The 12,960-nt window shown below is 45.6% G+C and overlaps 1 protein-coding gene across 2 annotated transcripts in view; it reads right to left on the bottom strand.

Annotated features, from left to right (window-relative positions):
* The window catches only part of LOC134445169 (tripartite motif-containing protein 16-like), a 19,541-nt gene extending 6,930 nt beyond the window's left edge, over nt 1-12,611 (bottom strand). Inside the window, exons 1-6 of one of the 2 annotated variants that reach the window (XM_063194254.1) lie at nt 12,410-12,611; nt 11,745-12,266; nt 10,232-10,327; nt 9,455-9,688; nt 9,125-9,296; nt 8,233-8,289 (exon numbers count right to left, since the gene is read on the bottom strand). In XM_063194254.1, coding sequence (XP_063050324.1) covers nt 8,233-8,289; nt 9,125-9,296; nt 9,455-9,688; nt 10,232-10,327; nt 11,745-12,266; nt 12,410-12,457 — 1,129 coding nt within the window. In that variant the 5' untranslated portion in view covers nt 12,458-12,611. Of the gene's footprint in view, nt 1-8,232; nt 8,290-9,124; nt 9,297-9,454; nt 9,689-10,231; nt 10,328-11,744; nt 12,336-12,409 lie in introns of those variants that run through there. The other variant, XM_063194253.1, reaches the window with a different exon arrangement.
* Nucleotides 12,612-12,960: the final 349 nt, after the last annotated feature.

Raw genomic sequence — 12,960 nt, 5'->3', positions numbered from 1 at the left:
CTGTGCTCCTGGACACGGACCCCGTGCCCCCACCATCCGTGTCCAGGAGCACAGAACCCCTGGAGATCACGTTGAGTAGGCAGTGTACAGAGTATGATAGGGGTTGAAAATTCTTACAATGTCACAGTAAAGTACAGGTAAGTGTATTAGGCAAGCACACACACACACACACACACACACACACACACACACACACACACACACACACACACACACACACACACACACACACACACACACACACACACACACACACACACACACACACACACACACACACACACACACACAAAGAGGTTCCCCAGTAACTGGGCCAGCTCCGACAGATCACAGTCTTTGCTTGTGGTAAGTGTTACGGGGTCTAGTTTAGTTGTGACTCTTAATATGATAAACACCGACCCCGGAAGTAGGGCTTTGTAATGTTTCCGGCAATACACGACTTGCGTGATGATACTTACCTCTGAGTCCGTGTCATTATTATAAACTTACCAGAACATGGTGTCAGAAGTTAAAGTAAGAAGTGAATTCGTCATTGAATGAGGCGTCGTAAACGTAAGCGTCGTACAGTTACAGTCAGCGTAGCCACCATGTCTGAAGGCACAAGTGAGCCGGTTATTCCCGCGGAAGGTCTGCAGAACGCCGCCGGGCCAAGCCACCTACCCGCGCAGGGACAGCAGCAGCAAGCCGCCGAGCCAGCCGCCGAGCAGGGCATAGCGCTGCCCGCCAACACAGCCATGGCCCCCAACATCCCCCCGCCGTCACCGATGAGCTTTACCGGTGAGTGGAGCATCAACTGGGAAGTGTTCCGGGCTGAGTTTGAAGATTATTCACTTGTCACGGGGCTATCTGTCAGACCGAAGAATGTGCAAGCGGCTATGCTACGAACTGTGATGGGAAGTGAGTGCAGACACATTTACCGTTATAACCTGAATCTTACCGCTGTTCAGCAGAATGATCCTGTAGCCATACTCAACGGTCTGGAAGAGTACTTTAAACCTGCTAAGAATACAATCTATGAGAGATACGTGTTTGGGCGCTGTAAACAGGAAGATGGGGAAACTATTGACAGCTTTATTACCAGGCTGAGAGAGAAGGCGGGAACATGCGAGTATGGGCAGTTGAAGGATGAAATGATTCGGGATAAGATCGTACTGGGAATTTCAGACGAAGGCACTCGGCGCAGGCTGCTCAGAGAAAAGACCTTAACACTTGTCAGTGCCATCGAGACGTGTCGAGCCGCAGAGCAGACAGACAGGCGAATGAAAATGATAGTGTCCTCCACCGACGCCACATCGCACGCAGACGCGGTCCATGCGGTTGCCAAGCAACGGTTCAGGCCAAACAAATCGAAACCGAGCAATTCTCCCCCTTCGGTCACAGATGCGGAGATGTGCCGATACTGCGGCTACACGCACCGAAAAGGCAGGCAGCACTGTGCAGCATTCGGAAAGGCATGCAAATTATGTGGCACACAAAATCACTTTGCAAAGATGTGCATGAAGAGTAAAAGAAATGACAAAAAGCTGCACTGTGTAGTAGAATTATCCGATTCAGATTCAAACAATGATGTTGACATATACATGCACGAGTCAATTGGAGCAGTGCAGGCAAAAGGGAAAAAATGGTTTGTGACACTGCAAATAAATCAGAAGTCGCAGCAGTGCCAGCTCGATTCTGGAGCCACTTGTGATGTCATGAGCTACACTGACAAAATGAAACTGGCACCCAATACTGCACTGAAACCCAGCAAAACCAGACTAAAGCTCTATTCTGGTGACATGTTAACCTCCATGGTAATTTTTGAAACTGAGAGTGTGATCAAAGGCCAGACACACCCAGCGACATTTGAAGTGGTCAAGACCACTCAAAAGCCCTTGCTGTCAGGCACCACTTGCGAGCGCCTTGGCCTCATCAAGTTCATGAGCCCTGCAGAGGTGCATGCAGTGGAGCACACCTACCCCACAGCTTTCACCAAAGAACAGCTGACCAAGCAATATGGGGATGTCTTCAACTCACCTGTAGAAGCCGTGCCTGGGGTAGTTCGTTTTGAGTTGGACCCGACCGTCGACCCTGTTCAGTGTGCGCCCCGCAACGTCCCCATAGCCATGAAAGTCGATGTGAAAGCTTTGCTGGACCAGTACCAAGCTGATGGTCACATTGCGGATGTCAGCGAACCGACTGATTGGATCAGCAACATGGTCATTGTGAAAAAGCCAGGCAAATTGAGGATCTGCTTGGATCCAAAATTCTTGAATAAAGCCCTGAAACGCTCACACTACATCATGCCCACGCTTGAGGATGTCCTGTACAAGTTGCCAAAGGCCAGGCTTTTCAGCTTAGTGGACGCCAAGCATGCGTTCCTGCAGTGCAAGCTGGATGACGAGAGCAGCCTCATGACCACATTCTGGACACCCTGGGGCAGGAAGCGCTGGCTGAAGCTACCCTTTGGGGTCTCTGTGGCTCCAGAGATCTACCAGCGCAAGCAACATGAACTCTTAGCAGGGCTGAAAGGGGTTGAACCCATTGGGGATGACATCTTAGTCGTGGGTTGTGGTGACTCCGACGAGGAAGCAGAGAGGGACCATGATGCGAACCTGCGGGCGGTGATGGAGCGCTGCAGGGAGGTGAAACTCCGACTAAGCCTGACAAAACTGCAGTTCAAGCTGAAAGAGGTACGTTTCCATGGCCACATTCTGTCAGCCTCCGGGTTAAAGCCTGACCCTGAGAAAGTGAAGGCCATTGTGGACATGCCCAACCCAGAGGACGCGAAGGGTGTACAACGTCTCATAGGTTTCGCCAACTACCTAGCAAAGTTCATGCCACACCTGTCAGCCGTCTGCGAGCCACTACGGCGCTTGCTGGACAAAGACACCCCATGGCACTGGCTCCCCAAGCATGATGCAGCAGTGTCCGAGTTAAAGTCCCTAGCCTCATCCATGCCGGTGCTACGGTACTATGATGTTACGCGACCAGTCACGGTGCAGAGCGACTCCAGCCAGAGTGGGCTGGGGTGCTGCCTCATGCAGGAAGGTCAGCCCATCGCTTTTGCATCCAGAGCACTCACCCCTACAGAGAGAAATTATGCACAAATTGAAAAGGAGTGTCTCAGCATTGTGTTTGCCTGTCAGAGATTCCACCACTACCTGTATGGGCGTGACCTCGTCACAGTTGAGACCGACCACAAGCCTCTGATATCCATCTTCAGCAAGCCTCTCCTGAGCGCGCCTAAGAGGCTCCAGAGCATGCTCTTGACACTGCAGTACTACAACCTGAGAATTGTCTACAAGCCCGGGGTGGAGATGTTCATCAGTGACACGCTCAGCAGGGCAACGACCAAGTGCTCAGGCCTCGGCACGACCTACACTCGCCAGGACATCTGTTCACTGCAGCAGGAACAGGACGATGCACAGCACATTAACCAGGCAGAGTACTTGAATGTGAGTGACCAACGACTTGAACAGATCAGGCGACACACAGACAGGGACGAATGCTTGCAGTCCCTCAAGTCAACTGTGCTAGCGGGCTGGCCAGAGACAAAAGAAAGCACACCACACTACATCCGTGAATACTGGACTTACCGCGATGAGATCAGCGTGCAGAACGGCATCCTTTTCCAGGGCCAAAAGGTCATCATCCCAAAGTCCATGCGTCCAGAGATGCTCACGCGCATACACTCCTGCCACATCGGAGGTAATGCCTGCTACAGACAAGCCAAAGAGACACTATACTGGCCCAACATGCAAGCAGAAATCAAGGACAAGGTTAGTGGCTGCCTCATCTGCTCAGAATACACTCACAATCAGCAGAAAGAATCCATGCTTTCACATGAGCTACCCACACGGCCATGGCAAATTGTCAGCATGGACTTGTTCGCACACAGAGAAAAGGACTACCTGCTCATCGTCGATCATTACTCCGACTTTTGGGAGATTGAGCTGCTCCCAGACCTGTCGGCAGACACAGTCATCAAGCGCTGCAAGGCCCAATTTGCTCGTCATGGACAGCCAGACAAGGTCATCACAGACAACGGCCCGCAGTTTAGCTCCCAGTTCAAGCGATTTGCACTCGAATGGGAGTTTGACCATGTGACCTCCTCGCCAAGACACCCAAAAGCAAACGGGAAGGCTGAGTCTGCTGTCAAAATAGCAAAAAACCTTCTTCGCAGAGCAGCACGAGATGGGGCAGACCCCTGGAAAGCCATTCTGCACTGGAGAAACACACCCACAGAGAACATGGACAGCAGTCCCGCACAGCGCCTCATGTCCAGGAGGCTCAAAACCTCCATTCCTGTTACAAACAAGCTTCTCGAGCCAAGTGTGCCTGGGGGCGTCACGGAGAAGCTACGCCGCCGTCGTCAGATTGCAAAGCACTTCTATGACCGCACCGCTAAAGACTTACCTGAGCTGGAGATCGGGGAGTCGATTAGGATGAAGCCTCTACCAAGTGATGCATCTGGTCGCTGGAGACGGGGGACTTGTCTTCAACAGGTTGCGCCACGCTCCTACCTGGTGGACGTCGAAGGTACCCTTTATCGGCGCAACAGAGTGGACCTGCGAGTAGCAGAGCTTACCCCCTCATCGGCGGCCATGGACATCCAGGGGCTCCAAAACAAAAACAAAAAAACAAAAAAACAAACAAACAAACAAAAAAAAACAAACAAACAAAAAAACACTACAGCTCACAGCTTTATTAAAAAAAAAAAAAAACATTACAGGAGCAAAAAAAAAACAAAATATGCATGCTCGAGCCCCAAAAAATAAAATAAATAAATAAATAAATTTTAAAAAAAAGGAATGAAAAAACAGATGAATGTGACAATATGAATGTGACTATATGCACTGTTCTTGATATGCACTATTTTTATGCTATGTGATATGCACTATTTTTTATGTGTATGTTTGCACTGTTTTAATATGCACTGTTCTTGAATATGAACTGTCTTGTGATGAATATGCCAATATGCAGTAGGTTTGAGGATATGATTGTCATTTGAATATGCAGTATGTTGAATGTAGCAATGTGTTCAGTATGTATTGATGTTGTGTATCTTTTACATCTTACAGTAAGTTCCTTACAGGTTTACAACATGGAAAATGTTATACCTCCAGTATGTTCAGATCGTCCTTGGCCATTGTAATTGTCTTATTTTGTAAAGGAGGATGTTACGGGGTCTAGTTTAGTTGTGACTCTTAATATGATATACACCGACCCCGGAAGTAGGGCTTTGTAATGTTTCCGGCAATACACGACTTGCGTGATGATACTTACCTCAGAGTCCGTGTCATTATTATAAACTTACCAGAACAGTAAGCAGGAAAAACAAGTATGTCCAGTGGTCAAGGGTCAAAAGTTCTTTAGTGCAGTTATTGGACAGCACACACACACACACACACACACACACACACACACACACACACACACACACACACACACACACACACACACACACACACACACACACACACACACACACACACACACACACAGATTTGACTGCTGCATCTCGCGGTCTGCGTGATACTAAACCAGAGAGGAAGAGGACGTAAATATTTCGCTAAACTTTTTAAGCTCATTGATGTGATGTACTTTTAAATAACGCACTTATTAGTGACGTTCCACTGAACGGATTTATAATACAGCAACATCTGTGAGGACGAAATGAGGTCACTCTCGCTGCCTGCAAACCTCAAGTTGACCGAATGCATTGTGGTTTCAGTCCCAATAAAGTGCTTCCCATTTTCCATATTTTCATCCCAATGCTTTGTTTTTCCAAGCGAATGCACGCAAAACAGTTAAGAAACGTAATTTCATGAAATGTCTTTGTATGACCAGCGCATGTATATAAATATGACAATTAGCCGACTTGGCTTGACCCATGGTCGGCTGTCAATTAGGGAAGTTGATATCGGACTTCACATCGAAGTCGGGTATATTTATCATTATCGTTTGGGTCAGTCAATATAGCCTAATTTAATTAACATTTCATCCGGTCACAATTGCGTTGTTTTCCCGGATAGACTTCACTGTAGCTCTGGCTGAAACAGCGAGCTGAGCCTGGGTAAATGGTGATGAACACCAGCTAAATTTTGGCTAACAAATCAATGGATAACTGGAATTACGACAGCTGGGTGGCTGTCCTAAAGTTAGGACCAATTATTTAGGATTTTTCGCAGTTAGGATGCTTCTGTAATACCCCTTTCTTAACTTAACTCCTTTTGTCAACGGGCGTCCACCAGGGGTCGCCGGCGACCCAATTTTGATAAATAAAGTTTGCTGCACGTTTATGCAACTAATTTTGAAAATGCAGTCGCAACCGCCATTCCCCTAGCTCGTATGACGTCTGAACTAGGTCGAGTTGAAAAATCACCGATGCCGACCAAATGGCTAGCTAGCATTAGCCAAGTTAGCTGGGTAGGCAACCTCCATAGGATTGAATGGGACATGCCACGCTCCCCAAAACATCGTTCAGAAATGTGTTTTAAGACCGCGTGTGGGCACAAATAAAGCCATAAAGTCATTCTTTACCTTTCAGTAGTCTGGAAAGTGGTCTTGGTTGTTTTGAAATGCCCAGGGAAATCGTACAGCTGCGTAATCCTTTCATCCCGAAAAAAAGTACCTTTTCCTCATAGAAATCCAATGGCATGTCCGTCGGCATTTACTGGTCACTGGTTTATGGTTTTGCACGCAATGTCATACATGAGGAAACTCGTGAAGGGGTTCTCCGTGACACCATATGGTCATTTTTTGTCATAAACAGACTATTTCCCAAATATAGCCCGATCAAGCTGCCTAGTACAGCCTCCAACTATGGAGATGTGAAAGCCACACGCCGACATTATATGCTGATATCTCAATCAGCGTTAAACTATGCCATCGAGGCATTACTGAACTAAACCTATACAGTTTGACGAACACTAAGAGTGGCTCTATAGCCTTAGTTAGTCAACCATGCCTTGGTAGGAAGCACGCGTAATGTCGTGCGTACGTGGCTACGGACATTGGCGTTCTAAGTAGCACTGTGTTTAGCCAGCTACGACGCATGACTGGTCGGGTGCACAGCGATCCACGTCCCTTGAAAGTAATAGTATACCGTTTTATTGTCATTTGAAGCAGTAATATGCCCTGTTTGGACCATCGATTGTGTTTGTAGCGACATATAATAGTGCCTCCCCCCTGTAAATGTAGCATTAGCGTATAGGGGCCTGTTGACACATAGCAAGCTGGAAATGCCTTGGGCGCTAATCTCGCGATGGCGGATGGGGTCAAAGTCGGTCGGCGATAGTCGAGAGAGTTGGGGAAGACATTTCTGGTCTTGTACTGCCATCCATTGGTTATTTATGGTCACTGCACTGTTAAAATGCGACGAATGGGTCAGATGTCAGATAACGTTCCAATAATGGCCATATGAATAACATTGGCATCGAAATTCAAACGCAATAAGATGTTTAACATGTATTTACACAATGTCAAACCATAAAAACCCACAAAATTACCCTCCTTTGTCTATTTAATTCGTTTAAGCATGACGAGCGTTTTGAACATTTTGAAACGCCAATTGCACCCTATACATATGCATGCACAGCACCGTCTTAGTTCAATGTATGTACTTGTAACTTTGGATTTTACTTCCCAAGACCTTGGGGAATCCGACCATGTGTAGTTTTTTCTTATCCGATCACCCACCAGACTTTTATTCACAGACCAAAAAAGTTTTTACATTTTTTCTTCACTTAACCATCTGAAATGGACATTTTATGACATAAATAAACAACTAGGGGTGAATGGTTGTTTTGGCCATTTTGTCTTCTTTCATTTAAGCCACCATGGACCTCTCAACTATTTATACAACTTGAAATAATTAATGCTGAATGCAGTATCAACAAAACGCCTCAGAATTCCATAAAATCCCCTGCTGCAATAAGAGGCTAAGATAGGATGCGCAAAACAACTTAGGAAACTCTGTTCTGTAATACGCTTTTCCTAATTTCGGTCCTAAAGTGCCGTTGCCACGCTAACTAGACAGATAAGATAAGATTTTCAAGATAGGAAGTTTCTGTAATACGCCCCCAGGTTATGACCGTAACCCTGTTTTTTTATAACAGAGTGTGTGTGTGTGTGTGTGTGTGTGTGTGTGTGTGTGTGTGTGTGTGTGTGTGTGTGTGTGTGTGTGTGTGTGTGTGTGTGTGTGTGTGTGTGTGTGTGTGTGTGTGTGTGTGTGTGTGTCCAACTCACACTGTAAGAAGTCCTCTCTGGTCACTGGTTCAGCAATAAGAGCCTGGCCATCAGACACTGAGAAATAAAACATCACATTGGCCTAAATAACTGCACCATCACCACAATATGAAAACATCACATTGGCCTAAATAAGTGATCACCACAATATGAAAACATCACATTGGCCTAAATAAGTGATCACCACAATATGAAAACATCACATTGGCCTAAATAAGTGATCACCAAAATATGAAAACATCACATTGGCCTAAATAAGTGCATCAACACCACAATATGAAAACATCACATTGGCCTAAATAAGTGCATCAACACCACAATATGAAAACATCACATTGGCCTAAATAAGTGCATGATCACCACAATATGAAAACATCACATTGGCCTAAATAAGAGCATCAACACCACAATATGAAATCATCACATTGGCCTAAATAAGTGCATCAACACCACAATATGAAAACATCACATTGGCCTAAATAAGAGCATCAACACCACAATATGAAAACATCACATTGGCCTAAATAAGAGCATCAACACCACAATATGAAAACATCACATTGGCCTAAATAAGAGCATCAACACCACAATATGAAGTGGTCCACAATAAGCTCCAATCAGAGCAGTGGAGAACACATGACAACGTCACACTAAGAGTATCCACCAACGGGACACGGTCCAGCAATTGTGTGTGTGTGTGTGTGTGTGTGTGTGTGTGTGTGTGTGTGTGTGTGTGTGTGTGTGTGTGTGTGTGTGTGTGTGTGTGTGTGTGTGTGTGTGTGTGTGTGTTTGTGGTAAAGACTCACCGTGTGTGCTCTGGATATGAAATGGTAATGTCTTGCCTTGGAAAGATATTTGAAAATGTCTGTAATGATTTATATATTTGTCGAACCTGCTGCAGATATCCTGACTATTTCCTGCTTGAAGACTGAATCTAATTTCTCCTCCAGCTGCATCTTCAGTGCAGACACAGATTCCTTCAGGGGCTCCAAGGAGAAGCTTTGGCTGAAGGTCACGCTGGTTGAAATTGTGCTGTAAGGACTCCCAGTGATGGACGCAATGTTCTTGACAGAGAAACACACACACACACACACACACACACAAACAAGGGTGAGGTAGACCTACTGACATTGATCGAAAGGACATTAACAGGGCTGTATCGCCGCTGTGTTTAGAGATGTTTTGAGCCCAATAGTTTGAACAACAAACTAATATTGTCAACCTTGAGGAAATGGATGGGATCCTGTGTCAGTGACAGTTGTGTCATCTCAGCATCTGTCCTCTTCAGCTCAGCAATCTCCTGCTCCAGTCGCTTCAGGAGTCCTTCAGCTCGACTCACCTCAGCCTTCTCCTGAGCTCTGATCAGCTTTGTCACCTCAGAGCACCTTCTCTCAATGGAGCGGATCATCTCAGTAAACATCCTCTCACTCTCCTCCACTGCTGTCTGTGTACCAGACTGATAGGACACACACACACACACACACACACACACACACACACACACACACACACACACACACACACACACACACACGCATGTAATATGTAACTGCTCTATATAAGTGTTTCATTTGTTTAAACTGCAATTAAGTCTAGAAAGTCAACTGGCAGTCTGTGGTTTTGAAGGGGAGATCATCTGGCAAACAGCTTTAGTACAACACTAATACTAATACTACATGCTTGTGTCACAGCTCATCATAACTACTATCTCACTGCATAAGAGCCAAGCTGCAATTTAGGAGCATAGTTGGGGGTGCAAGTCACATAGTGAAAACAGTTCTTAGTAGTGGAGATATGAGAGTGCCGGTAAGGTGCAGTCACATGGAGAAGTTCTGTGTGTGTGTGTGTGTGTGTGTGTGTGTGTGTGTGTGTGTGTGTGTGTGTGTGTGTGTGTGTGTGTGTGTGTGTGTGTGTGTGTGTGTGTGTGTGTGTGTGTGTGTGCGCGCGCGCATAACCAGAAACCTGCTGCAGATTGTCTTCTTCTCTGGTCAGTTCTCACCTTGAGAGTCTCCACAGCCTTCCTCAGCTCCTGCAGCTCCTTCTCCTTCAACTGGAGTATCTGCTGGGATCTCCTCTGGCTCTGACCCAAACCATCCTGTATTAAATTATATTACATTACAAACAGCAAATTCTACTGATATTATTATGAAATTGTTTGGCTGTAATTCTTCATAACAAGAAGTTGATGCAAGGCCTCAATTAACCCCTTGGAGCTGGATGCTGCGTATGGTTTACTCAACATTGACCCAGGAAACTGAAGCTGAATGGACACAGCATCCAGGCTCATGATATTTGAGATTTGTCATATTAATAATGCTGGTATGTTAGTGTAGCGTCTTCTTAAAAGTCACTGACGCTCTGAGGTGATTTTAATATTCATTTGATGGTTTATTTTCCATTTCATAAACATAATCAAATTCCATTTTCCTTTTGTCACGAAATGCCAAACTGAACTGAACTGAAATAAAAAGTTTCTCAAATCACAACTTCTTCTTCTTCTTAATCAAACACAAACATTCACATCAAATTAAAGAAAATAAAAAAAATTAAAAAGGGTAAATCCAAATCGCAAGTTTGCACAAGCACCCACGGTAGGCCTAGTGAACTGATGTTCAGCCACACGCTGACTCGCTGACCACACGCTGACTGATCAATCACTCGGACCGGGTCCAATTAGGCCACAAAAATTCCAAATTCCAAATGGTTATTCTACATTCTGCCAGCAGGTGTCACCAAACAAAAAAATACAAAATGACTCCGACAGTTAGAACTGAATGAACACATTGTAATGCAGGATGGGGGTCTTAGCTTTTACATGCAAATTATTTCATGTTTTATGTGCTTCGGAGATATTACAGTTTTTATAGGCTGAGGCACCTACCCCCAAAACAGGTCTTGGGCATTTAGCAGGGTTTGTTTTTGCAGGTGCCTTAGGCATGAATGGGTTAATTATTAAACATGAGACAGACTGACAGAACCGGTCAATAAAAGGATAAAAGGGCCATAGTTGTTCAAAACAAGCAGTTGATGCAACAGGACCTCTGTGAAAGACTAAACACAGACAGACTGGCAGCAGACATCAATGGGTTAACTATTACACATGAGTCAGACTGGCAGAACCTGTATGGCAGGTAGGCTGCTTGGCCGTCAATGTTTTACAGTTGTTTCACATCAGACCTGGAAAAAAATCACATGTACTCTCATATTTTAACAGGGCTCCACTACATAGTATGAGTAATTTCCTGAAATGAGGACTGTTCCTTTAATCATGAGTCAGACTGGCAGAACCTGTATGGCAGGTAAATACTTGGCTGTCAATATTCCAGTTGTTACAGTGTTAGACTTCTGCCCTTTAATCTGAAACACACCCTGGTCTGCCTCCTAAATGGGGCAAATACATTCCAATACGTATTTTCCAATCTCTACGTAGGCCTAGGTGATATAAAGCATTAACTATGAATGATACCCAAATAGGCCCAATACACTTGTAATCCCACATACGTACGTCTTACCTTTTTCTGACTCCATTCTGCCGTAGCTGTGATCGTGTCGTGGCCTTTGTGATCGTCCATAGTACACAGATAGCAGATGCAACTCTGGTCGGTGCGACAGAATATGTCGTAAGGCTTCTTATGGCGGGGGCAGATCCTCTCCTGTAGCTGGCCTGTGGCATCAGTCATGGTGTGATTTCTGCCTGGGTTAACTTCATTGTGAGTTTTTAAATGAGTGTCACAGTATGATACCACACACTCCAGACAGGACTTGACAGCTTTGAGTTTTCTACCGGTGCAGACGTCACAGGCCACATCTCCAGGTCCAGCAGCACATTCAACAGCAGCTGCAGTTTGTATTCTGCATTTCTTCATTTGATCCACGAGCTCAGCCATAATAAAATTCTTCTTTAAAACAGGTCTTGGTGTGAAAGTCTGTCTGCACTGAGGACAGCTGTAAACGCCCTTCACATCTTCCTCATTCCAGCAGCCCTCAATACAACCCAAACAGTAATTGTGTCCACAGTTAAGAGTCGCCGGATCCTTTAGAAAGTCCAAACAAATAGGACACATGAAAATATCCTCGTTACTTGCCATCGCTTCAGCCATTTTCTTAAGTATTCAGAGATAAGTGGACTAAGACGACAACACAGCTCCTGAGGTGCAGCTCAGTAGGTTTTGTTTACCTGTGGCGCTCCAGACTTCCTGGATGGGGAGTGGCGTGTTGTATTCATGGAGTACTGCTGCCCTCTAGTGGCCGTGTGTAGTAACAGCAGCAGCAGCAACAGCTTGGATGCTGGTCTTCCTGAACTTCTCCACCATTTCAGCAATCAGAGGGTTCTGTGGAGGACTGGTCCGGAGTCAAAGGTGTGTTTGCACAGGTGACTGCTGTATTCTGGGATCAGCTTTCGCAATGATCAACCTGCCAAACAAAATTTTTATGAATACAAAAAAACCACTGCTCACTCATGTATACCCTACTAACATTTTTTGGTTCCGGTTCGGTTCTGGGTACGTTCCCAGAAAGCCATGGTTCTGTTTTGGTTGTAATTTGGTTGTCACTTGTCACCCATTTGGTTCCCAGGACGTTTGTATGGTTCCCATTTGGTTCTCAGGACGCTTGCATGGTTCCCATTTAGTTCCCTCTGCGTTCTCTGAGTGTCTCTTTATTGGTGTTCATGTCGAGCTTCTTCCCTCAGCGTTCCCTTTACAGATACTCAACTCAGTAAACATAACA

Source organism: Engraulis encrasicolus, chromosome 3, assembly GCF_034702125.1.
Source record: "Engraulis encrasicolus isolate BLACKSEA-1 chromosome 3, IST_EnEncr_1.0, whole genome shotgun sequence".
Lineage (NCBI taxonomy): Eukaryota > Metazoa > Chordata > Actinopteri > Clupeiformes > Engraulidae > Engraulis > Engraulis encrasicolus.
This window is presented reverse-complemented; position numbering and strand designations above follow the sequence as displayed.